General features: G+C 44.4%; 1 protein-coding gene across 1 annotated transcript; it reads right to left on the bottom strand.

Moving 5' to 3' along the window:
• Positions 1 to 2741: 2741 nt before the first annotated feature.
• MCM3 (minichromosome maintenance complex component 3) lies at positions 2742 to 27836 on the bottom strand. The gene is made up of 17 exons (XM_085610449.1): positions 27498 to 27836; positions 26590 to 26702; positions 24695 to 24903; positions 20149 to 20279; positions 19130 to 19368; positions 18846 to 18954; positions 17685 to 17838; positions 16801 to 16932; positions 15392 to 15600; positions 15112 to 15286; positions 14534 to 14660; positions 14299 to 14449; positions 12979 to 13119; positions 8342 to 8439; positions 5558 to 5664; positions 4456 to 4546; positions 2742 to 3992 (listed from the first exon to the last, which is right to left on the bottom strand). Exons 1-17 carry the CDS (start codon positions 27582 to 27584, stop codon positions 3794 to 3796), a joined length of 2472 nt encoding a protein of 823 aa, XP_085466575.1. The 5' UTR covers positions 27585 to 27836; the 3' UTR covers positions 2742 to 3793.

Below are 27836 nucleotides of genomic sequence, written 5' to 3'. Positions count from 1 at the left end.
TACTTCCAGCAGTGGGGTCATCCAGAGATAGACCTATTCGCCAAAAGGGAAAACGCACAATGCCAAAGCTTTGCCGCCAGGTTTCCGCATCCACAGTCGCAGGGCAATGCAATATGGATGAACTGGTCAGGCAGAGTTGCTTACGCTTTCCCCCAGCGCCATTAATACCGCTAGTGGCACGCAAACTACGGCAACACTCGACACTCATCCTGGTTGCTCCAATGTGGGCACGCCAACCATGGTACACCACGTTACTAGAACTTTCCGTGGTGCCGCCTCAAAGACTGCGGCTAACACCCAAACTTTTAACGCAGAACCATGGCGAAATTCAGCAACCAGATCCGCAACAGTTGAACCTGGTGATCTGGCTCCTGAAGTCTTAGAGTTTGGCTACCTGAACCTGCCTCCAGAATGTATGAGTATCATCAAGGAGGCCAGGAGACCCACGACCAGAGCTTGCTATGCGGCTAAATGGAAAAGGTTTGTCATTTACTGTAACAATAATGACATTAACCCGCTGGATGCATACATTCAAAACATCATCTGTTACCTGTTACACTTATACCGATGCAATCTGGCATACAGCTCCATCCGTATACATCTAACCGCAATAGCGGCCTATCTTCAAAACAGGCAGCACCTCTTTATTCAGAGTGCCTGCCATCAAAGCCTTCTTAGAGGGACTCAAACGGGTGATTCCTCCAACACACCCACCGGCACCAGTGTGGAACCTGAATGTGGTCCTCACCAGATTGATGGGTCCACCCTTTGAACCTCTACATTCATGTGAAATTCAATTCCTCACCTGCAAAGTAGCTTTTAGTGGCAATCACTTCGTTGAGAAGAGTTAGTGAACTCCAGGCACTAACCATTCAAGAGCCATTCATACAGGTTCACGCAAACAGGGTTGTACTACGTACCAACCCCACATTCATGCCTAAAGTGATATCACAGAGTTCCACATGAATCAGACTATTGAACTGCCGGTTTTCTTTCAAAATCCAGAAAATGTCGCAGAGAGAATGCTCCATACACTAGATGTTAAGAGGGCCCTCATGTACTATATAGACAGGACACAGGATTTTAGGAAAACAAAACAACTGTTTGTTGCCTTTTCTCCACAATACAAGGGCAACACCATTTCCAAAGCAGGGATAGCCAGATGGATCGTTAAATGTATTCAAATTTGCTATGAAAAAGCTAAACGCACGTTAACGATTCCTCCTAGAGCCCACTCAACACGAAAGTTAGGGGCGTCCATGGCTTTCATAGGGAACATTCCCTTAGAGGAAATATGTAGAGCAGCCACATGGTCCACTATACATACAGCGCGGGGACACGCCGAGACAGCGCGGGGACACGCCGAGATGGCGTCACCATGCGCTTTACAAGCTCCTTTATTATTATTATTATTATTTTTTATTATTATACATTTACTAAACACTACTGTGTAGATGTGCATTCAAAACAGCAGGCAGCTGTAGGACAGGCTGTTCAAGACCCTTTTTCAGACTGCTGCAGCTGGCACGGGCAGCCGCCGCTAATGGAGGGACTGCTATGTAATCTATGCACAGATGAATTCAGCAGCCCACATGCCTCGAACCGAATATGCTACTTACCAGTATGCATCTGTTCTTGGCATGTAGGGCTGCTGACATTCATATCGCCCACCCTCCTCCCCGGCGCCTGTAGCGGCTGCAGCACTCAGAATTACTGTATAGCATAGTCATCACTCACTGTATCTACTCCATCACTGCCACAATGGCGAAAAACAATGAGGATGGAGAGGATGCCCATGCGCACTGTAGTCCAGGGGAGGAGCCACCTATCTCGTGATACTTCGAAGACTCTTCCAGGACAACAATGTGCAATCATCCGGACCCAACACTAGGCAGCGATCTATGCACAGATATGAATGTCAGCAGCCCTACATGCCAAGAACAGATGCATACTGGTAAGTAGCATATTCGCTAGCACACAATGTTTACACTGATAACCAACCACAAAGGGCAAGTCAGTGGTTTGGTTTTAACCACTCTTTCATAGCTGCATTATTTCTCTTGACATGCAGTGAAGGTGGCCACTCCCAAAGCAGTAGGTGAGGTTAGTTGTGTCCTGTTGCAGTGTGTTTGTTGTGCTTTCAACATAATCTGTATACGAGGTATGATGGATAGATTGAGACGTAAATCTAGTCATACAGAGTGGTAGGTTTACAAGGTCCCCTTTCCAAAGTGCTGCAGATGGCAGGCTGCACAGGAAGGTAATTGGGTGCCCATGGAGTAAGTTGTGGAGCAACTGTAAAGTGTTTGGGGTGTTAATGGGAAGGAGCATCGTGTCATCTGCAGTTAAAAGGTTATACATGGGTTTTGACACAGGTAGACATCTGTTGTGGGTTGTGCGAGTATTCAGTGTAACGACAGGGGCCTGGGTTGGAGTCAGTGTAGGAGTGCCAGGCCTCTTAGGTGCAAGTCTCTTGCGCTGGGTGGTGTGGTTGTTCAGAGGCAGTGTAAAAAAGACTGCTCTTGTAAATTGTGGTTACTCCTGCATGTTGAGTAGCATGTTAGATATATGTGAAAACATTCTGAATGTTAATGACTTCAGAACCTTTCAGACAGTACTTTTTTTGTACACCATCTCGCTCTGGCACACACCGCTTACGGAGTGGTCCCTTTTAATTAAAAAAAAATAAGTCAAGTTGTTTAACAGGGAATACTGCAGAGTATATCAAAACCAGGAAGACATTTTTAAATTGTACAATGAGAACTTTTATTTCTCAACTTTTACTTTAAGAACATTGTCCCTTAAAACAATTATGCACAGAACATAAGACATTAAAATAAGCAGCTTTTTACATGCGGTGCCAGCACTACTTGGATACAAAGCAAGTGTAACCGAAGTAGCTGTATAAATTTTATACAATTGCAGGAACAGTTGTAAGCTTTTCAATAAAGCAGGAAACACACTATTTTCGGTGGTGCTAGACTTAACTAAACTATATACAGCTTGTATAGTTTCTCTTCAGTTAAAGCAGTGGTTAATGCAAGCATGTAGTTGCACCGTCGACTTGGGTCAAAAGCAAAGGACTCGCAGTTTAGTCCATATCCAAACACCTCAAAAAAAAAAAAAAGGTATACTGAAACATACGATTTCAATGTGAAGTATTAGAACACCAACACTAAGATGCTCTAACAACCTTGCACTGTAGCATGTCACAGTTGTACATCTGTACAAAAATAAAAAAAATCTACCAAACTTGTGGTATTAAATTTTGAGCATCCCAGTGCAATTTTGCTTGAAACAAACATTAAAACTAAGTTTGTAATGAGGCACATGAACATTTAATCCACCAATCCCCGCCCTAGTCTTTCAGGCATCAACTTGCAGTACAGAAACCGGGCCACGAAGCTGAATATAACATTAGAAGCAATCAGACTAGCCGTAAATGCTGCAGGATGAAGAAAACGAACCCACATCACCAGAGATTAGGGCTCATTTGTGCAGACCCACAATACAGGATTAGAGGGCTGCACGTTTTTCAAGAGCAGCGCTTTAAACAATGGCTTTTAGACGCGTTTGAGCCAATGAAACATTTCAGCTAGAAAAACAAGGCTTCTCCTAGACTTTAAAATATTTCCAAAGCAAAATATAACTTGGAGACTGCATTCTTAAAAACTTTAAAAATTGTTGTGCCGTTCCTCAAGAGTTTGTAAAACACCGGCATTTTGGATTGCCTGTTTTTCCAAGTTCGTTATTTGCTTCTTTAAAATAAAGTTTTATGTCAAGCCAGACTGGCTCAGATGAGAAAGATGATCTCGTCAGACACCATGATGTGGTTGGCATCCTGCATGTGGTCCAGTGCAGCCTGGATCTCCTCTTTGGAGAAGGGGCTCGCATTGTCCTTGTTGATGGCATCCATCAGGTTACGCATGGTGATCGACTGGGCATGCGCAGCCTTGAAGGCATCCAAGAGGGCAGCTTTGAACTGCTTCAGCCTGAAGGACAGGGAATAAGACATGAAGAGTAAGCCATGTTGCACTTAAGCCATCTGAGGTAGAATACAGACAAAGACCACCACATCAAAAGTCAGAGTGCACAATTAAGCTGCATTCTAAGCATCTTAGAGGTCTCTCTCGAGGATTTATGTCACTAGCTGTCAAAACCTAGGCAGATTAATAAACACTATGTTGGTCTACTGTTCGCGACAGTAAGAGACAGGGTTGTGTAAAGAACAGTCTACACGGGATGGCCCATGTTGCCTACCTAATGTAAATCACTATCGTAGATACTGAAGACAAAATGTTTCCCTGAAGTAGTGCTATGTTCAATGTTCTTATAGCAACATGCAGGGCAATTTGATCTGAAATGTTTTTTCAAAGGAAGGGCCGGTTACACTTACCAACTACTAATGTCCAGGATTTAAATTTTTTTTTTTTTTTTTTAAAGGGAAGAACTCACCTCTCATCCGCTAACCCTGTCTTTTTGGCTTCGCTTGTGTCCATTGGCTGCTCCTCTGAAGGCTCGGGGGCTTTGGGAGTGGCCACCTTCACTGTGTCAAGAAGGAAAAAAAAGATGCTGTTAAAAAGGGGCAGCAACCGCTCAGAGAATACACTACTGGACCTTGCAGCAGCTAGCACAGTAGAACAAAACCCAAAATAGTGAATACTACAGTTCAACAGATCTCTTCAATGCGTTCTGCACAAATATTTTGAATACATCTCAGAAGATTATGGTCAGCAATTATCATGATCCAATAACTTCAGCAATACAGAATACTTTTGATTTTGTATATGGACCTCAAGAGTTTTATTTATATGGATAGCAAGCAGTTTCGCGTCGATTTTTCTATTTTTTAGTGTTTTGATGGCACAGCTAAGCAGCGGGAGCAAGTGAAGGTGCAAATCTATGGTAATTCTGAGATTACACAGAATACAATGGTCAATTATGCACCAAGATGGCAGTAAACTCAAAGAACAAAAAAAGACAGTTTATTTTGAAGTTACATCTGGCAATGCAGGACTGTCACTGAATAGCTCACCAACTGAGAAGAAATGTTTGAGCAACGGGAGGGGGCATTAAATAAATACAGAACCATTTTTCAAATACCTTGTTTGTCCAACCCCTACATAGTGATACATAAAGGAAGCTTAGCCCCTACACGCAGAGCGATTTGTCATCCACTCAAGCAAGCGCCATAAAAAAATAAACACACAAGCCCTATGCGTACCTATATATCACTTGTACCACTGGGGGAGAAGTGTCAAGAATTACTTTTACGGCTAATATTTGCTGCTTTATCATTTGGGGTCCAGGCAAGAATGCAAGTGGCTAAAGTGATACTATGAAAATCAGCTTGGGCAGAAAACACTTTAGAATAGGGTAATGCTTAATGAGAGTTTACTTTTGAAAAACTAAACAATTTGTACCACTTAAAACGCAAATGAATACTTAAATTTGTAAAGGGGAAAACACATGCCTCCAGAATGCTACACTCACTTGGCTCAGGTCATGGTTTGTGTTTTTCTACACCAATTATGATGGAGAAACATGAGCAGGTTACCTGCTGGCAGCTCGTCTTCTGCATCACTGAACTCATAGGGGTCGTGCTCACTATCCTTCTGCTCTCCCGCATCCTTTTCCTTGCCGTCCTTGGAGCGGGTCTTCCGCCTGGAAAGGAGACAACGTTCAAATTCATCAAAAAAAATCCTAGCTATCAGACTGTACAAGCACCAAACAGGCCCAACATTTAATGTTTAACGAACACACGAGCAACCTAATGTCCATGTTAACACGGGGATCAAGTAACCTTAGAACAAGTATTCACATGGAACTCATTTCAAGAAAAGATTGTGACAATTCTGTGCGGGCTTAAATCCATACCAACATTTTAGTAAAACTATGAACGAAATATTCTTGTCTTGATTTAATCAAGATAAACATTACAAGAGTAGCCAGTATCTTGGTTGTATTTTGATTCTGGAAAAAAAAGTAAACCCCAGGTGAAGAAAAACCAAACAAGGAAAACATGGTGGTAAATAATGTGAACATGATACATTGGTTATTTAATCCAAAAGACAAATTATATCCAATGCAATGAAAGACAAGAACTTATGAATGTGCCACAAGGCAAGAGTCTGTATTGTGTGTCTACGGAGTTTTGACCCTAAATTCAAATACTATGGTCTCAGGTAACCTGGGGATGGCAAAGTATTGGGAGAAGGTCTTATCCACTCCGATGGGAACCAGGACCAGAGTGTGGTGTTTACTGGTGGGCTCGGGTGAGTCGTGATGGTGGCAGGTAGTGCCAAATCACGAGGGCATGATATCCCATGTTGCTTCCGTAAGAGGTTTTACAGGATTCTGCATGGGCAAGGATAGGTTAGAAAAAATGTAGCCCATGTTTGGGACAAGAGGATCCCCAACTGTTCAGAATAACCGCTCTCCTGATTGGAGATCGGATTAACTGATGGCCAACAAATCTTCCTGATCACCATACCCACAGTGGTCCCCAAAGGAGTGGATAGGACCTCCCATACTCAGCCATTCCTTCACCTGGGGTGTACTCTTTCCACAAAAAAAATCTCACGACATTTTTACGAATGTTAAAGACTGCCTATTTGTCTTTTTCTAAGAAAAGTAAAATTTGGTTCGGTGGAATCGAAGTACACAAGATACTGGCTTCTCTTGTAATTACTGTTTATATTGATTGAATCAAGATAGGAATTATTCAGTCAAAGTTTAACTAAAATGTTGGTACAGATTAATTCCACAGAAAAATCTGTCACAATCTTTTCTATAAATGAGTTCCAAGTGAATACTTGTTCCAAGGTTACCAAACATTGATAAAGGCCACTTTTAAAAACAGAAATTGCCAATATACAATATGTACAGTCTGCCAGAAGTACCACACCACACTTTCCTACCAGTACAAGGCAGAGAAACCATGCAATGCCAAAACGAGGTCTACAATACCAGGCAGCATAACTGAATATTTGGCCAAACCTACAAACATTACTGTCCAATGCAGCCCAATTTTCGGATGATTCACAACACAAGAGCAGTTATATACTAACAGCTTGTATGAAGAATAAATCCAATTTCCTATGCAATTCGCGTACGGCCAGTTCTGATCCATTAGGCTGCATAACAATCGCCAAGTAGAAATTGGCCTTTGATCAAATTCAAACTGAGTGTAAATATGTAAAACATGTAAAGCAAAAAGGCTGGTGGGAGTTTACAGCAAATTTGTCACTAAATTAAGGGTATGCCAAGGGCCATCATGGAAAGTTATTGGGGTGCCAAGCAAGCCATCAGTGTCAAATGTGGTTCATTATCAGAGTACAACCGTTTAGATGGAAATTGGTCGATACATCCCCTGAAATGTGTGGTCTACTGTATATCAAGTGTAGACTCTGCACCTTTCCTGTACATGCCCCTGTGGAAACTTGGCCGACATGACTGTTAACATGAGCTGAAGCCATTTTGTTTGTGGCATCCATTTTAGTAAACCATGCGTTTGCCATGCGCTTACCCATCTTCGCTGTTGCCTGCTTCTCTATTACGCCAGAGTAGTTTATATTTAGTGCCTGCAGCACTGAGCCTGAGCCCTGCGCATGCTCAGAGAGGCCTTAGTTGCTGGGATGCACCCGTTACACACATTACTGTCAGGCTATTTTAACTGTCAGCAATACTGTAACTCCTCCCACTCTGGTGGGAGTGATTCTTATATACCCTTGTATGTAAAAGCCTGTGTGTGTGCAAACCTGTACCGCCTCTTTTTGAACCTCCAGGCTTACTCTGCAATAAGAGGCGTATATAAGCACCATGGTTTCTGTACTCCATGTGCTGCCTCATACATTGCCTGAGGGTTATGTATCAATGTAGTTCCACTCAGGAGTCCTAATAAACTTTATTACAGCTTCTGTGCCAATCTCTACTTTGTCAACCTAAAGGACCAGTGCGCAAAAGGGCGAACCCCTGCACTGGTGGGCCCCTGAAAAGGCTCACCCCACCCCATAGACTAATCGAGACCGTGACAAGATGTGAAGAGCGCCTGACATTACTACCAGTATGAAGTCTAAACCGGTCTCCGATTTTACATTCTACAAGGTCATTAAAATCAAAGCATCCATACCAATAACACTGGATGCCAACCAACTTCTAGTTGGTCTTTCATAAAAGGAATTTTATGTAAACCCACTACCTAGATCTTTCCTTGCCACAATAGAAAAAACTAACAAATGGCCTGTACATTTTCCAGTGGAAGGTAGCAACCCAACCCAGATCCCACTTTGAGGGAATGTTAAGAAAGATCTAAATGATTAGCAGCTAAACTTGCGCTTACCTCTTTTTACGAGCCTCCTTATCCTCCTGCGTCGTTTCCTCGCCCTCTGTGTCTGTTCCTTCATCCCTCTTCTTGCGCTTCTTCTCCTTCTCAAGTACCTAGGAGTGACCAGCACAAAACTACTACGTGGTTCTCAAAAGGTAAACCACAACCTGATACTCAGAAGTGCGGGTAATAATTGACCAGACAGCAATTGCACCAAGGACCAGCTAGATTGAGTCTCTCAATGGTGCATGTCAAACCATCTATGCATTTACAAATAACCGTACAGCTGCCACTCATTTGGGGAAGAAATCACAAAACCAGAAATCATAATGCGAACAGGAGATGCAAAAGATGAGTTATAGTCAGACCCTCCAGGATTTCGCGATTCCGCGGTTTGCCGCGAAATCGGCACTTTTGTAAAAATGCCGCAATTTTTACAAAAGTGTCCACGAAATTGAAGGAATTCATCAATATAGGAGCATTCATACCCTTTAAACAATTGATTGTTTTTTCACCATACAATCATATCTTAACACAAGACTAGTCTGTCTTTTGGCACATTGGCTCAAGTGTGTTGCTTGTTGTGGTGTCACAGAAGGTGATGGACATCCCTAAAGGATATGGTGAGGGACTTACAAAATGTGTGCACTTCAAAAGCCGAATGTTAGTCTGTCTCCTCGGCCTCCCCCGTTTGTAAAAACCACAATAACCCTCGGCTGACAATGACGTCTGCAATATATAAATTCTGTTTTTCATTAGAGATGGGTAAAAATGATTTTAAAAAGTATCTTGAAATTGACCAGATTTAACGACTATATTTAGAGATAGGCTAAGGTGTTCTCTCTAAAGGAAATTTTGGGAAATAGGTGACATGTTGTATATTTCAAAGTACATTAAGGTTGAAAAACTGGCCAAAGCCTGATCAGTCTTAAATATGACCATCATAGGTGGTTTTGAGAAGGTCTCATTCAAGGGTCCTGTGCTAAATAGAGCATTTAAGTCCATAGAGGTCAAGTTAAAAAGCTACATAGTGGTGATGTGAGAGGGCAGTTCTGCATATCCCTCCGTAAAGTATATGTTGTCGGCTACCATATCCGAAGTAGTCTCTTGCACATGGTTAGTAGCAGGTCTTGCACTGCCTCTTGTAAGCTCTACCTCCCAATTTCTCTTAGATGCACTTCACACATCCTTAATCTCCCATGAACACACACATTGTCACACACGCACCTACTGATTAACACACTTAATATTCTCCATGAAGTACTCAAAAGAAAGAGAAGTGTGTGAATGCAATTGTATGACAGGTGCCAGACACACATATATAAACATTGTGCACAGTCACTTCCACCATTCACAGACACTTCCTTCAGGATAAGTCACCTCCCACTAAGCAACAACCAGAGCGACAGTCAACTGGCACACTTATTTAATCAGCAACCGCCAATCAGAATAGCCTAGGAGACTAATGGAAGGGGAAAGAATGGGGAATACAAATATTAATAGTCAAGGGAACGTAAAGAAAGGTGTATTGGGATGCATGAGAAGGAGTTAGAAAAATAGTTAGACCAAAGAGAGTCAAGAAGATTTGGCAGCTTTACCAAAAAGAGGACTGAGAAAGACAGAACAGTTGGCAAAGAGATAAAGAGATAAAGGAATAGAGAGAGAGAAAACAAGTCACAGAGAGGTAAGGGCAGAAAAGAGGGACATTTATTCGAAAAAAAGAGAAGAAAACAAGCAAGGGAGAAACAGAGAAAGAAACCAAAGAGAGATAGAAATAGAATGGAGACATTATGGGTCAAGAGTGGCCACCACTGAGAAGATGCTACTGTTACAGTGTTTAACATTTGCACTTATAATTCTTTCCTCCATCAGGCCCACAGCACCGTTTCTATAACACTTATGTAGATTTTACCATCATCACAGGTTTAGAGTGCTGTACATTGGAAAATGTACATACTGCATCATGAAATTAAAAAAGGCATCAATGGTTAACAACACAAAAAAGAGTTGTACTTTGCACTCTTACATGTGTAAAAAATCTTTGGTGACATTAACACAGTACACTGTTCCACAGTAGAAAGACTTAACTGGTTTTCTTATCTAATAGTTTTTATACATATTATTTTCTCTGCAAAGTATATATTTTGTTCACATAACCTCATTAAAGGTCTTTTTTGCTCGTTCTTATGATTGTTTGAATTTCTGACTTGAGCGTGCTTCCTTCTAACTAACAAACACATCTTATGGTTCAAATATGAGGGGGGTGGGCGTACACAGCCTCACACTCTAGCACTCAACCCCGATGCATCATAATAAATGCAGTGCATGATAACACTTTCTTCGGTGTAAAGCTTTCGTTTTTCACCCTTGTTGGTGCAGCCAGTGCTGTGTATCTTTAGACACGTGTTTGAGGAGAATTGTCCTTCCTCAGTAGAGCAACACTTTTTAGAGGGTGCTGGAGATGCTGCCCAAAGTCTTCTCAGGTCTCAGTACCACTCGCTGGGCGCAGGTGCATCAACCAGAGCTCGTCAGCTCGTTAGCTCAAGGGAGCCTTTTTAAATAGGAGGGGTTGGGCACATCTTCTGGTTCCATCACAAAGGTCACACTGCAAGGGCCGTCAGGGGCCCTCTCACCGCATACCAAGGCCCCTGGTCCCACCCCAAAAGAGGCACTGACTGTCACTGCCCAGGGTCCTCTCACCACACAACAGGGCCCCTGGCCCCACCACAAAGGGGGCACTGACTCTCACTGCCCGGGGGCCTCTCACCGCACTTCAGAGTGAAACCAGAAAATCTGGATAAAAGCATGGCTTCCATGCTGAAATTGTGTGATCTTAGGCAAATATTTAATTTCACCAAGGTAGATTCTGGAATGCCATTTCCTATGGGATGCTACCAGGCCATCTTTGATGGGCTTCTCAGAAACTATACTAAAGCAAATGGAGGATTGCATTTCAAAGGGACAACAGCCTTCACCTGTGGGCTGCTTCCTATGTTCGATATCCCAGGTTGCCTATTTCAAAGCGGAATACTCTGCTAAAACAGTTTCCATTGATTTAAGGCTGACAATGAAAGATTATGAGTAAAATAAAGTGCCGCAAAATTTCCATATTTGTGCCGCTAAATTTGCTAATCCATGCCGCTATATCCTGGGGGGGTCTGTATAGTAGCAGTTCTGATAATTACAGCAGGAATTCTGAGTCCGGCTTCAATGGTGTTGTGCAGCTGCAGTGAAACTGACTGGAAAGTATTTAATGGATTACCTTCAGTCCCACAACGGATTCAATATTGCTGTTCTTAAGTAGATACCATGCTTTGTATCACTTGATTGCTCACAAGTTTCCCAATCCTACTTGAAATGGCAATGGACTATTTCCCACAGATCATAGTATTGGAAACCCTTACACCATAAGGACAACCACGACAAAAATACAGCTGCAGTGTGGAGATCTGGCCCTTCCAGTGCTGCTACCAGGCTCATCTAAATGTAGATTACAGTACTCTTCCAATGAAGAGCAGTAGCTACCAAAGCCACACACTTCTATTCTCAAAAAGTTGGAGTCTCCGTAAGGTTTTACTTGATGTTCTTACTTCACGTACATTACCACTGGAATGTAGGCATTTTTCATGGATGCCAACATCTTCTCTGGACTCGCCTACTTTTACATCAAGCAGAGGAGAAAACTTGTGTTTAGGTCTTAGCAATGGTAGGTTTACCAGGATGTTCACTTCCTGGTTGGAAAAAAAGTTAAGTTTGAATATGGGGCTGGAGAATCAAAGTTTGTTCCTGTAGCCAATATTCAAAGATAGATAGATGGTGGAAACCAATCTCCCTACGGGGCACGAATGTGGTACAATAGCATCAGTGATTTGAAGGCCAAGGAGCAGTAGCTTAAAGCGGTTATGTTCCTCTGCCTTGGACGTTTCTGCCATTGCTGGAAAGGCTCCTGCTTTGACAGGTTGTCAGCTGGTTATGCCGGGAGTACATCAACCTACTGATGCGGAGACCTGCAATACTCCTATTGGCCTTCTCTGCCTGCGACCTAGAGGATTTTTTTATTTTTATTTTCTGCCTTAATCCTGTGTGGATTTTGCAAAAGTGACTACTACATTTACTTTATTTAGACAATCAAGTCCAGTATGCTCTTTTGCACTGCAGCAGTTCCATGGGTAGTGCAACAGGACAGCACACTACATACAAAGAGACCAAAGCAGAGTTGACTAGGTCAGTAAGATCCTTTGAGGGAAGTAGAAAGTTATCAAAAGTAAACATTTTATTCTTTTGAATGGCATTGCCAGGGTGGAGAGTTTTGCCCTCTGTCCAATTAAACGGAATTGTGTAATTAGGAGGCCGTCTTTTACTATACTAAGACATCCCGCCATTTATAAATACCAGCAAGAGTCCCATGGAGAAACTCAAGCTATTGCAAGGTGACAGGTCATGACAGACAAAATGTTCTAAGTAGGAACAGACTTAAAACAATCTGTTACCGTTCATGGTTATTAGCAAATCAAAATGCTTGCAGTTAAGACTTTTTGGGGGCAGGCTTGGGGACGAGGGGCACAATGCCGCCTATTCTTCATCTACTAAGTGAAATATCCAGGCTGGTGTAGAGACCAAAAAATGAATTCAGGGGTCATCCAAATACTTACCTTCTTGAAATAGGCAAACTGCATGAGTTCCACAGCAATCTCTGCATCCTCGAGGTCAATGGTCTTGGACATTCGCGCCCTGGCGTGGGCAGTAGCCAAACGGATCATAGTTTCCAAACTACGGGCTGTGACAGGAGAAGTCTAGAAAGAAAATATAATTACACACAAGAGTATAAGTCTGCTCAGAAGAAAAACAGAATATGGTGTGACAGCAACATACTACTATAAAACATGGGGAAAGGATTGAGCCTGAGCACACACATACAAAGGGGCTAGGACTTCGAGATGTCCGAAAAAGAAGCAGAGGCGCAATCACTAAAAAGACTTAATTAGATATGGTTACAAACAGGTCCAAAAATATAACAGTAGCCAGAGTAAAGCACGACTGTGGGCAAATATACTGTTCTACAATTAAAGTAGGACAGGAACGAACTGGTTATGGAAAGGTGAATTCATATGTTGGCAGGGTAGAAACTGGTGCGCTGTTCCAGCTTTAAAAGCCAAATCCCAAAGAAATCTAATACATGGGAGGGATGGGAAGGCCTGATTTTATTTGCAGAGCTGGTATCCTCTTCCACAAAACTATAACTAATCAAAGGTGTTTGCCAGAAATGCCTGCAATTAAGCCAGGACCTGCTTGTTGCGAGGGTGGGCTCCACCTTGCTATGTATGCCTGTAGTAAATCAAGAACTGCCACCATTACAGACTAATATGCGTTATGCAAGGGCCATAGTTTTACCAGGTGTCTGGCTCACATAAGCTGACGAGAAATACACCCTGAAGTGGGAAATGGGGCAGCAAGCAGAAGTGCCTCAAATTAGTGGTCACAAAGGAGGCAAGCATGAAGGGCCTTGCAAAGCTGCAGCAGAGGGCGCCAAAGCATGCTACAAGGGTATGAGGACAACTGTTTTAAGTGCAATAGGTAATCTGTATGCAGGGGCTAAGTGTGTAAGGGGATAAAGTAGGCATTGTTCCTACCAGTTATGCAACTATGGCACCTTAACTTTTTCCTCTCGCAGAGTGATTCCACCGGTTTTATACCCTTACCAGACAGGTAGTAACGGACTTGTAAATACTGCTGTGTATGTGGAATGTTTCTATAGCAGCAACGTTATTTTTCTCACAGCGATGTTAATCTGAAGTTTTTTTTTTCCAGAAGTAACCTAGACAAAGGTTTGCTTAAAGGTACTGTTTAGCTTCTGCTCTCATACGATCAGCTGCCAACCCATAGCTTGGTAAAGTGGCAAAAGCAGCAATCGAGGTGGCATGGGTATACAATCTATCCAAAGTCAGGCATCTAGTATCTACCCCAACACTCACTCTTGCAAGATCCGAGCTCATCTGGTCCTGGCTCCTCAGCCGAGAGTACTGGTCGGCGATGTAGCTACAAGACTCCTGGGTCAGCACTGGAGTGACCATCTTGGCCACATGTATGTATTTTTTCATGAACTCCATGCTGACCACTTTATCCCTGCAGGGTTAACAAAGAATTAAGTTTAACATTGTCCCTAAAAAGCTAACAAAAATGACTGAGCTGTAAACACTGCATACATACTTGCGCCTCTTGGACCCATGCAGCAGGTTGTCGTGCTTCTCAAACACCTGCAGCTCTTCTTGTTCTTCTTGAGTGGTGTTGGGGTCTTCAGTTGCTAAGATGTCAACGGCACTTCCAAATGGCATAGCTGAAAAGAAAAGAGCCAGTTCACACGTGTTCTAGAGCAAAAATTAAAACCGCCATCAAGGGTTGAATTCTGCATAAACCTAGCACAGCATACAATAAATCTTATATAGGCTAAAATATAAGTACAACTTAAGCTACAAAAAAATAAGAAAGTGGACTGCAGCCTGCCACAGTTCTATATTCACATAATCATTAGTAGCAATGTAATTCAAAAAGCAGCATGTTCCAACATAAGACTAGCATTTGATGGCCTAATGCGATGGGGTGCTTTCCTGAATTATAACTCTATTCAACTGGGAAGAGTTGCTGATAAATAAATGTATGCAATAAAAGAATGGACTGATCCCTATTTTAAACAGATGTTCACAACCAAGGTAACCATCCATGTCAAAAAGATAACCACGGCCATACAACAAAAGCTGAGCAATGAGTCACTTCACTGATGACCGTACCATCTCCATCCTGCTCCCCGGCTGCCCTGTAGCGATGCATGCGCAACACATGGTCTGAAATTTCACGATCCTGCTCTGGGTCCATCTGGTCAAGCATGATGAAGAGCAGATCGAAACGGGAAAGCAGGGAGTCCTGAAGGCCAATATTCTCCATGGGAGTTTTATATTGGTTATACTGCAAGAGAAACAATCGGTTCACACCAGCAAACCTTGCACTTCAGTAAGCAATCGCAGAGTGTGCGTAGGCAGAGTAGTTCACACGGTTTGCTCAGAGACTTACCCTTCCATAGACTGGATTGGCAGCGGCCAGTACACTGCAGCGGGCATTCAGGCGTGCATGGATCCCAGCCTTTGCAATAGTGACACGACCCTGTTCCATGACCTCATGGATAGCCGTGCGATCCATATCAGACATCTTGTCAAACTCATCGATGCAGACCACACCTTTATCAGCTAGCACCATGGCACCAGCTTCTAGGCGCCGTTCACCTGAAGGAACAGGAATTGCAAAGCATTAAACTTGCTTAGTTTTCAACCCTATTAGAGTCCAAGCGTGGTCCTAGTAAGACATGCGAAGATAGTCACAGGGCTACTACAAAGTCCAGTTCCTCTTAATCTTGCAATCTGCATTATTTGTAACTCTGCCACTATTTATGTCTGTGTACATGGGAGTAAATGGAGAAACAGGACATCTGAAATTTGTTGCAAGAAATGCGGGACTAGGCAACGAGAACGTCATTACAGTGGAGATTCCCTCCTTTAAAAACAGATAACCGTGACAAGAGCCAAGATTACTTCGCTCATATACATGAAGGCTTGTAGCCAGAAAGCAAACTGAGTACCAGAGATTTGTTTTTCAACTAGATTTAATTGCCTCCGACTGGGTGCTGGGCACTTCTTGAAATAAGTTTGCCAGCAGGCTAATCAACTCAAATTATATATATACACACACATCTCTTGAACTCAAGTGTTGAGAAAGCAGGTGGGTCGCCTTCGCCTCAAGCACAACTGACACGGACCAATTAGTAGCGCAAAGATTAGTTTATTCAATCCTAGTACGTCGCCATAACGTTTCGGCTCATCCGAGCCTTGTTCACGACATACACACAAAACAGGAACTTAAAAGTACCATTTTACACCACGTGTGTGGTGTGACTTGCAAACAAAATTACATGGCCCGTGCCTTGGGCCCCTCAAGGTCCAGTATGACCCTCTGTTCAGGCTCTACCCTCATCTACCGGCTTTACTACTTTGAGATGTAAACCATCATGACCCTCGCCACCTCCCCCCTAGTTAACTAGCAAACAGGGCTGTTTTCAAATCTAGAGCCACTCTAAACCGCAAGCTAGAAAGATGCATATAAATATTTTTTTTAAATTTGTAACTCTTGGTCGCTATTTCCCCCCCACTCCTGCATAAAAAATAAGCTAACAGAAGAGGGGCACAATTGATGGTTACTGCTGCCACCTTTCAGCAGGGGAAGGCACCTATACACCCAGCCACCATAAGTATATACCCCGATAAAGGAAAAGAGCATACACGTGGACTGAAGTGCCTTGCAAGCACTGCAGGAAGAAGGGCGCATAAGGCACAAGACATTGATACCAAGGGATGAGATGTAACTATATGCATGCAGAAATGGATTCAATGCACAGAAGAGTGCACAAAACACGCTCAGGGGCTACTCACCGGTTTCTTGATCGGTGGTGACTGCAGCAGTCAGACCAACACCAGAGGACCCCCGCCCAGTGGTGGGGATGGCACGAGGGGCAGTGCAGAGAACATAGCGAAGAAGCTGGGACTTCGCAACAGAGGGGTCACCTGAAATGTAACAAACGAAAGGTAATGTTGCAGTCATTAGAGACTAGGGTCAAAAGGAAGACAACAGAAAGCGATGTACAAAGTGCTCCATGATGATTATTTTGATTCTCAACCATATTGCGACAATTGGGGCAAAGTTAAGTGCAACACACTTCTGCTCAGGAGTACCATTATCGTGGTTTAGATGTTATAAACACTGATTTATCCATGCAGAGTGCCTCCGGAAAATCATGTACTTAACATGGTATTTGTAGAGGGCCTGCTCACACAAGTCTCTTGCTGCGGAAATAACAGATGTTAGTTTCCACAACTCAATCGGACTCATTGTATCAACCTCGTTAGAAAGAACGTCTAAGTGGACCTGCCAGGTTTAAAGCCTGCAACCAGGACAGACCGACCCTGGAGTGGATGCATTAGTCCACTGAGCCAACAACCCGGCCGCCTGTCAAACACCCAAAACTGATGCACAACCACTCGGATTGTTGCTTGTAATTTATTTTTATCCAACCCTAATTATTGTCATCAGTTCAGTCCCTTCAAGTAGTGCTGACCAAGGGCTCCTAAAAAAATCATTGGTCAATATTGAAACTCAAACTGTGCATTTGACATGATCTCCAAAGGACTCTGCATATGAGCACACTATACATTAGCAGAAAAGAGCAACGGTAGAAACCCAGGGACCACACACTATTGAGACTGGATCAAAGCTGGGACTGGATCAAAGCTGGGAAGATTTCAATATATAGTTTTACCTATCAGCAGAACATTGATATCTCCTCTGATGCGACTCCCATTCTCCAGAATCTTCTCCACACCTCCAAGGAGCATGCAAAGGATGGCCTTCTTAACATACTCGTGCCCATGAATACTTGGAGCAAGAGAGCGCGATAACTGCTCGAAGATATCCTGACGGAACAAGAAAACAGATTACCTGGCAAAGCTTGCTTTGGTGGAGGTCTTCAATAGACAAGGACACCAATATATCAACCCGCAGGGTATTCTATCACCAAATGCACGTCTGCAATTTGGCACAGTGGCTCTTTCGTAGTGATCCAGCCAGAGAGCATTGTACTGTACGGTTTATGGACAGGCAGCGAAATAACTGCTGTATTTCATTCCAACTGTTCTCTACGCCCATCCCCCCTACATGAGCGCCCTACCAAAAAAACATTATCAAACTAATTACTTGGTGCTGTGAACGGCTCACACTTTGTAATTGTGATCGATGGACAGACGGGCGCTGCTTAAGTATCGCACGGTACTGGTCATATGCCTTCCGTGAGGGTGTCAGGAGTCCAGTATATTTTGCAGGACTGCTCAATATGTGCTGCTGGATAGAAGGTGCAGACGTAATAGGAGGGCAGACTGCAATTTTAATTACTGGGTTTGAGGTATGGATTGACTAGAGGGCTGTTCAGCAACTAGCATTTGAGTCAGGGACTGTGGTTGGCAATGTGGTTATAAGGTGCACATGCGGAGCAAAGTTTAACATATCCGTTGAGCACTGGGCTGTCCTGTGGGAAAAAATGCAGACATAGCTTACGTTAACCCAAGAGCAGGTATTTCCTTAAGATAAGCAAAAATGAATGTTTCACAACCCATAGGCATGTGTATTCCAACTAGGATGTGGTGTTTGAGGTGAGTTCTCTGGTGTGGGTATGTTAATTGTGAGTTATGTTCAGGGCAGCCTCAACATTTAGACATTGCAGATGGGAGTTATACGGATCAACTAAGGGTCTTTGGGCGGAGCAACAATTCTGTCCACGAGCCATGGTAGGTACAGATTTGTGTTTCAGTGGCCAATGCTAGTTCAGTATTATTCACATCTGTGCAGACTGCCCATGGCGATGACAAGAGACAGTCCAGTTACGTTTTAAAACCAAAACGAGCAGAAGACTTCTACCACTTAATACCTTGGAGCGACTTTTACTGAACTTCTTGATTTTGGCCACATCATCAGCAGAGAATAGAGGCTGCTCCTCTTTATTCAGCTCCTTCAGATGACAGGCTATCATGATGGTCCTGAAGAAGAAAACAGACATCATTAACAGGGGAATCAAGTAGTTCATCCATTCACGAATGCAAGCCCACTCCACAAAGCGGGATTGGTAAAAACAAAAAAAACATAAGGACGGACCATGCCCTTCAACTCTTATCAGCCCTCGCTGAATAATAATTTGACAATCATTCAAGATACCTGAAGGTCCCAGAGGTGTAGCCTCCCTTCTTTGCAGGCAAGCAGCGGTACGTGCCAATCACCTGCACCCGATCCCCTGGTTTTACTATATCCACAAGGTCGTCGTCCACAATGATATCAACTGAGCGAGGGAGCTGGCCAGCAGGAGACTTCTCTGGCATCTCCTGGATGGTGATGGTTTGGTGATCTTTGTATGTAGACAGACCAAATTCAGTCTCCAGGGGGTTGTTTTCTTCATCCTACAATCAGTTAAAAAGGTTCCGAAAGTTTAAATGCAAAAGAAAGACTGAGAAACAGTGCAAGTCTTTTCTACGCGATATACACGTGTTGTAGAACTTGAGGGACTATTAAGATACAAAATAGTTTGTAGTAACCGATTACTTGGAATGAAGAATTAAAACGTTGCTGGTTTAATATTCACTTATATGTTTAGACAATGAACTTCAGACATCACTTCAAGAAGGATGGTTGCCATCCTTCAGTGGTAACAGATAAACTACCAATTCAAAACTCCACCACAAGAGAACGCCCAAGCCACACGCATAAAGGGAAGGCTAAATCGACATGTGAAGAGACCATGGGTTCATTCTTTGTCGAAATAACCTTCCACATGGAGACATTTGTTAAACACAGTTTGGGATCTGCAATAATCCAAATGTAATGTTTAATCAAGGACCCCAAAGCAAAGCTCCAATTCAATCAGCCCGCATTTGGCAAGCACAAGTCGATTTAAATTACAATATAGTGACCAATTAATTATGGTGCACATAACATTCACTCCAACCTCCCATTAGACCTAAATCCGCCAAGGAAGGGTAATTTACAGTGGTAGCAAAGCATTATTAATTACAAAGCCAACTGAAGGCACTTTTCAATGCTCTTCCGTCAAGGGAGGGACATCAAGGTTATGGGAAAAAGGATTTCTAATGCCAGCCTTTAGCAACCTGAACATCTCCGTGCCCAGTAATTCAAAGCTAGTCAAGGTAGATCACAAGCCGAAGTCCTAATCAGCAACTCACCTTGGTGGGATAGACCGCAGAAGAGGGGAAGGCATCAAGACTGGTCATGTCTTTGTATTGGCGCTCTATTGTCTTTTTGGTATTAGGGCAGTAATGGACACTGCGAACAACTTTAGGGCGCACCAGAGAGCCTACAAATAGAAACAAACAGGAATGAGAAAAAGCACACGCCAAGACTAGGACAACAAACAATGTATAGAACTAGCTAATGCAGCTTCAGAACGGTGTAACATCAGTGTTCACTCTACTCGTTCATGAGACAATTTCAGTTTAGACCAGACATTTAAGGGTAGCTTATAAAAAGCGCTTGGTTACGCCAAAGCGTGTCCCCGCGCTGCAACTGAAGAACTCTGAGCGAGGCGGAGACCAGTGATCCGTTATCTGGAGAACAGGTGTGTTTTTAGGTTCTTGCGGAAGCTGGATTCGGATGGATCCAGACGGAGAGGGAGGGAATTCCAGCTTTTCGCTGCCAGATAGCGGAAGGAGCGTCCGCCCATACGGGCTCTTTTGACCCTAGGAACCTTAAGTAGGCCCTCATATGAGGAGCGCAGCTCGCGCGCAGGTGTATACCTTGTCACTAAGTTCTGGAGTGGAATAGGAGATTTTAGCCAGGATGCGGTGGCATGTACAGAGGGCTTTGAATTCCACTCTGCTTTTTACTGGCAACCAGTGGAGGGTTTTGAGAGCGGCTTTGGTGTCTAATCGTTTAGGGATTTTTAGGATGAGACGGGCTGCCGCGTTCTGTATTACCTGAAGGCGATTCATGGCTTTGCAGGTGGTACCCAGGTAAAGTAGTTTGCCGTAGTCTAGGCGTGATGTCACAAGGGCATGTACCAGTGTTTTCCGTGCTGACATAGGAAGGTCAAGGACCTTCCTTATGGTTTTTAGGACACCAAAACAGACGCCTGCAACTCGGTCTATTTGGGGTCCAAAAGATAGGTCATCGTCGAGCCATACGCCTAGGTTTTTTTACTCCCTGGCGGGGTATGGGAGCTTCATCCAGACATGGAGGCCACCACGCCGATGACCAAACAGATGGGTTCCCCCCCCACAACGAGCACCTCGGTCTTGTTGCCGTTTAACTTAAGGCAGTTGGTGGACATCCAGGCTGCAAGTTCTTGCATGCAGTTCCTGAAACTGTCCCATCGCAAGACCGGGTGCACGCAATAGGGAGATAGCCAGCTGCGTGTCATCGGCGTATGACACGATGCTCAATCCGTGACTCACGGCAATTGAAGCCACTGGAGAGACAGAGATTAAACAAGGTTGGGCTCAGAGACGAACCCTGGGGGACGCTCTGACCCAAACCTATGTTTCTCGAGTAATGGTCGCCCTGGCGAACCTGGAAGCTTCTCCCTGTCAGGAAGGATTGTAACCATTGGAGTGCAGCTTCGGATATACCTCCGTTGTTCAGACACTGTAGCAAGTTGTTGTGCGCCACAGTGTCGAACGCTGCACTCAGGTCCAATAGGATGAGGGCCATGGTGTGTCCCTCATCTACCCCCTGACGTAGGGTCTCAACTGCAGTAAGCAGTGCGGACTCTGTAGAGTGGCGGGGGCGGAATCCGAATTGGGTGTCGTGCAATAAGTCAGCCTTTTCCACGAAATCCATTAGTTGTTTATTGACCGTTTTTTCGGCCACCTTGGCTAGGAAGGGCAGGAGTGAAATTGGGCGGAGATTGTCAAGTTTCTCAAAACTGATGGTAGGTTTCTTCCTGAGGGGCAGAACCACCGCCTTTTTCCACTCCCTAGGTACTGTCTTGGTGGTAAAAGATACATCGAGTACATGTCTAATGTATGGTTCTAGTACCCTTAGACTATCCGTCAGGCGTTTGGGTGTGGTAGGGTCTCTCGGAGAGCCCGACTTCACCGACCTGCAGATTTTTAGAAGATCTTCCGTGGGAGGGGTAGTAAAGTTGATAAGTCTAGGTTTATCTCCCCACTCCCTTGGGCTTTCAACGAAGTCTGCCCCGGTTTTGGACTGCGTAGGGAATGCTGAGTAGATTGTTATTTTATCTGAGAAAAAATCTGCGATTTTGTCACAATTCTGGCGAGCAGTCAGCAGGGGCAATAGCTGGGTTTCCGCTTGAAAGAGTTTTGTAGAGTGAAAACAGCTCTTTCGTCGAGTTACCAGCCTCACTGATCCTATTCGTAAAATATGCTGTTTTTGTCTTTCTGATTAGTCCATGGTAGATTAGTCTCTCGGTTAGATAATTCTTTCTGGTTTCTTGAGAGAGAGTCTTGCGCCATTCTCTTTCGGTTCTTTTCAGTGCAGTTTTCTGAACTCTTAGTTCAGCGTTGAACCACGGGGCAGTTTTGTTTATGCGTCCCCCAGATGTGGTTTTTAGCAAAGGGGCTGTGCAGTCTAGTACCTGATTAATGCGTGTCCAGAGGTTAGCATTGGCTGTGTCAGCATCCTTCCCTCCTGGGATTCCTCCTTTCGTTAATTCTGCACAGAATTTGGACTGAGAGAATGTAGCCCATTTCCGTTTGAGGTGGTACATAGCTGGTGGCTGTGGGGGTCTGCTTCCCGGGATTCGTATGGAAAAAGGGACCAAATAGTGGTCCGACCATGGGATGGGAATTGGGGTCATAGCTTCCGCTTCCCCCCAGTTGACAAATATGGGGTCCAGCAGATGACCCTGTTGATGAGTAGGGCCTCTAACAATTTGGGTAAGTTGGAGGGCTTTCAGTGCCTGGCCAAAATTCTTACTGACGTGGTCTGAGGGGTCATCAAGATGAAGATTGAGATCCCCGAGTACCAGAAACTTGTCAGTGCACAGTGCGGTTTCCATGATTCCTTCAACCAAACTCTCCTCGAACCTGGCTATGGGGCCTGGGGGTCTGTAAATTAGTATGCCCTTTAGCGTGTAGTTATTATTCACTTTGACAGTGAAGCTCCCTGCTTCACTGTCCAGGATGGGAGAGCTATCTAGCTGGCATCGTAGGTTTTCGCAGGCTATAATTGCGATTCCGCCTCCTCTGCCTGTGGGTCTATCCAGTCTATGTATTGTATACCCTCCTGGAGTTGCCTCAAGGGCGTAGACTCATTATCTAGCCATGTCTCTGTTAGAAACACAAGATCCCATTGGTTCTCAGTAAGTAGATCATATAGGTCTAGCCTGTGTTTTCTCAGCGAGCGTACGTTAAACAGTCTGCATTGTATGGTATAGTTCATGTTGGTTGTATTCTTACCAAGGTCGAATGAGAAGTGACAGTGTTCGCAACCCATATCGTTTTCCACGCATAGACTATGCTTGCAGGAATCGTCGATTTTGTGGCAAGAGTTCAGTAGATCCTGCTTGCTCCACCGTATGTGGCCATCTGGAGGAGCAGGGGTTGTGGCCCTGGACCGCGTACGACCGCGGACGGGCGCAGACGGGCTTGCCTTAGGCGCGCCTTCGGCGCTCCCGCTGCGCTTGCGTAGGAAGCACATTTAAGGAGAGGAAGGGTGGGCGTGGCCTCGCGCTCGCGATGGCGGCCGTGAAGTCCGCTGCAAGGAACAGCGCTAAAATCCGATGTAAGTGCTTGCAGGACTTTACAAATGCAGAGTGGGTTTCTCAGTGGACACAAAGTTCAAACAAATGTAAAATAATCAGAAAATGAGCAGTTTTAAAATCACGAGTTACACCACCTCCGGCTTCCGCCTCAGAGGTCTTCAATTTCAATAGGCGCGCTTGCAATCAGCGCTTTTAATTGGCTGGGAGGGTGGGCGTGGCCTAACGGGTGGGCGTGGCCTCGCACTCGCGGCGGCGGCCGTGAAGTCCGCTGCAAGGAACAGCGCTAAAATCCGCTGTAAGTGCTTGCAGGACTTTACAAATGCAGAGTGGGTTTCTCAGTGGACACAAAGTTTAAACAAATGTAAAATAATCAGAAAATGAGCAGTTTTAAAATCACGAGTTACACCACCTCCGGCTTCCGCCTCAGAGGTCTTCAATTTCAATTCATTAACACTAGCAACCAATTAATGTGATCTGGCATAGTTATGATGAGAAAAAAAACTTGTGGCTAAGGTTTACCTAAAACAAGGAAGTTGAAGAACGGAAGGAACTCCCTTACACACGATGTTTGAATGTCAATAGTCAATAAAGGGTGGGTAAATAGGTGACACCTTTATGGACAGAAGATGTGTGATCTATAAACTGTCACTGAATCATCTGACCCCCAGAACGCAACGTTTACCATAACTAAAAGGCGTGTTTCCTGTATGGACATTCAGTAACACCGCCATTTTTCGATAACACAACCAAAAACATACTTTCACATGACCATTTAAGTAAAACAGAGCACCTTAACGTTGCCATGAAGTCCAGCAGAACAAGGGCTACTGCCACAGGGACAATGGCTGCAAAGGTGCTCCTGCTGGTTGAAAATGCATAGAGATGGCAGAGATTGGTAGACTAGTTTTAAAGATTGGTAAATTTTAAAGATTGATAAACCAGAGCTGTGTGCCCCCGTTAACCGTACTTAAACCATTAATATTACACAACAGATTCAAAAGCTGACTTTTCAGGAGAGAAGTTGAGGTTTAAACCCCACTACTCACATTTGGTGACAATTCCTTCTACACAGACGACACAGCCTAGGAAGCGTGATGTTAAAGTGCGAGGGGTAACATGCTTGGAGCCAAAGCTGCCCTCAAGCCCAATGTAGAACTCCTCATACTGCTTGGCGTAGGTGGCATCAATGGAGCCAACAAAGTCTTTGAGGGCCCGCTGGAAGGCAATAAGCTCCGCAAAAGCGTTGTTCATAAGGCTGTCAGAAAAACAAAAGATTGAGTTAGAGTTGAGCAAATTAGAACAATAAGCACAGTAATGATGTGTGGAGGTTAATCTAACACCAAGGCTGAACATTCTAACATGCTCAAGGTATGCCCCACACAGGTGCGCTGCACACCGCGAGCAACTTCTGTTCCCCACATCTAAGGAACTCATGACGTGGTTCTCACATGGTACCACTCAAAACTCTAGTAAGGGAGCCTGGTAGGGCGGGGAAACCATTTTGTGTCTTAAAGGAGGAGGAGAGATATGAACTCCCTAGAAACTATACATTAATCAAAAAGGTATGCCTCGATTATGAGAGGCAGCTTTCAAGCTGGGTTAATACGTTCCATGCCTATACACCATCTCATTAGGAGGAGGGATAAAAAAGCATTTAATAAGTAACCCTCACCCGCTCTAGTAATGGCATGCTTCACAATTGGGTTAACCCTGACCCTTAAAAGTCAGGGTGGGCTCGACCATATTCCAGGGAGCTATTTGAATATTCCTATCTAGAAGGACGTATCAACTAAATAAAGTTCCTCTCCTAACCCTAAGGTATCTCTTTATTCACGAGGATGGGAAAATAAAAAAAAATAACTACGTACTCAGAATGTTGTGGTCCAATGACCAATGAAACACCAACATGATTCTGTCCTACACTCAGAGTTTAATTTGAGTCAGTGGTTTCCTGTGCTCAGCACCAGCACTTAATCATCAACACCAGCGCTTTTCACAAGCGTCAGTTAAGGACTTATTCATTTCTGGGGATATTAAGTGATGTGCCCAGAATCACAAAGTTGAGCCAATGCAGAGACTTGAACCTAGCCCCCCAGCTCTGGCCATACACCACATCCTCTCCCCACTTTCATAGTTAGTTCTGTTTTAGACGTCGCCAACAGGAGAAATTAGCTGGTGCAAGTTACCTCCGGACACGCGCCATAGCACGTTCATTTTATAAACGAATTAAACCACTGCCTACACTACTAGCCTTTATAGGTCATGCGTATTCGTCACGGGCGGGTTTTTTTTTCTAGTACTCTCCCGGTGACGTATATTATGCCTTCTGCGAATTGCATGCATACTAGTTTTTAAGCATGCAAAGGCAGTGTATACTTGCCTCACCGGAAGTAACTGCAAAGCAGACAATACAAGGCAGTTCCAAAGCGTTATGTTAATTTATTTAGTTGATATTACCCCACCGCACCACCCCCGGATATTCAGAGCTTCCTGGAATATGGTTGAGTCCAACCTGGCTTTTAGGGCTCAGGGTGAACCCGATGAAGTCCGCCACTACTGAGGTGGTGAATATGCGTAGCATGCATTAACATGTGACACCAAGATAAACATAGATCGGTACACTAAAGGTAAAACTACACTTTCCTTAAGTGATACTCTACCACTAAAATAATCCAGCAGGGCCTTCCCAAACGTTTTAGGTAAAACAATTTAACGCGAGACAGTATGGTTTAAATCGGATGCCTGTGGGTGAGTTTGTGGTTGTCTAATCCTTTGGCACGAAAACATAGCTGCAATCACGGATTACTTCATCACTTGGAGAAAGTCAGTCATGTTGAATGGGAACGGTGGCAGAAGGCCGCCGTTTCGAAATGGACGGGCGCACACCCATCTATCCCCCCGTCTTATCCCACATGGATGCCCGCCAGGCGGTATTACTCACAGGTTTGCCCGTTCCTCGTTCTTCTTGCGTAGATCGTTCACATTTACTATCAGGCGAAACCGATTGTCACTGATCATGTCCCGCACTTTACTCTGATAGATCCCCTGGTCTTCCTGCATACATGAGACATTAGAAGCAATGATTTAGTAACAAGCCAATCCAAAAAACGATTAGGAACAAGCACCAAAGTCCTAAACAATAAATCGGTAACGTTGCAGAGATTACATTTCATCAAATTAGAGCCCCTAAGAATGGAGATCGACCTACTTATAGGGATGTCGTCTCAACCCCTAGCCGGGTAGCGAACTGCAACCATGAAACGTGCCCCACTTTAAATCCACCCACCACTCTTTTCAAACTTGCAATAAGTAAAGTGCATGACCTGCATATGCAAATAAAATAACTAAATGTGGAAAGTGCGCTTAGAACAAACATTTGTGACGGAGACGGCCCTGCAGTACATCACTCCCACAGACCAGTGTATGTAGGTCAGCGAGGGGGGCAGACTAGCAAAAACAACGTGCACCATGCCAGGAAATGAGGAGACACTAGAATTTCAACATAGCGCTCCATCTCAACTTCTATGCATAGGCGCTGAACAGTATCCATGAGTAAGGAGATTGTCAAACAATGCAGGGATGGTGTGTCTCGAACCTGGAAATGAGGAAGGGGTGAACCCGGGAGATCTGCCGAACCATTAAAAGTGGGATTTACCGTTAGAGGAGGGCCTCAGACTTGTGTGACTAAACGGACAAAAGGGGGGCCGCTGGTAAAGAGAAACCAGCTTGGACGGGGAGTGTTGCTCCGGGTAAGACGATATCATGGAGGGGTGACGTGAGAAGCGTTTGGGGAGTAACGTATATAACAGCCCGGCTCTCTTTGTCCTTCCTGGCTCAAGTCGGACTCACCTCATCGTCCAGAAAATCCAAGTAGTCTCGCTGCGCCTCGCGCATTTCCCTGTCGTCCACCAAATCCGTCTGCGGAGCTGCGGCCATGCTGGCGATTCAAGGGGGCGTAGGTAACGAGAGGAGTTGGCTATCTGGAGGCGCGAGTTGTTGGGCACAGATCACAGAGCCCCAAGTTGTCCTCCTGCCCGACTCCCTGCTCTGAGCGAATGGCGCGAAAACTTCTCCCAGATTTCCCGCCACCAGGGGTCACAACGCCCACAGATAGTCATGTGGATGCGGATTGGCCAGCCAGTATAGCTACGGCACGCGTAACTGAGTAACGATCAATCACAAAAGGGC

The sequence above is a fragment of the Triturus cristatus genome, chromosome 6 (genome assembly GCF_964204655.1).
Source record: "Triturus cristatus chromosome 6, aTriCri1.1, whole genome shotgun sequence".
Classification (NCBI taxonomy): domain Eukaryota; kingdom Metazoa; phylum Chordata; class Amphibia; order Caudata; family Salamandridae; genus Triturus; species Triturus cristatus.
Note: the sequence above shows the minus strand (reverse complement) of the source record. Positions and strands in the feature narration are given on the sequence as shown.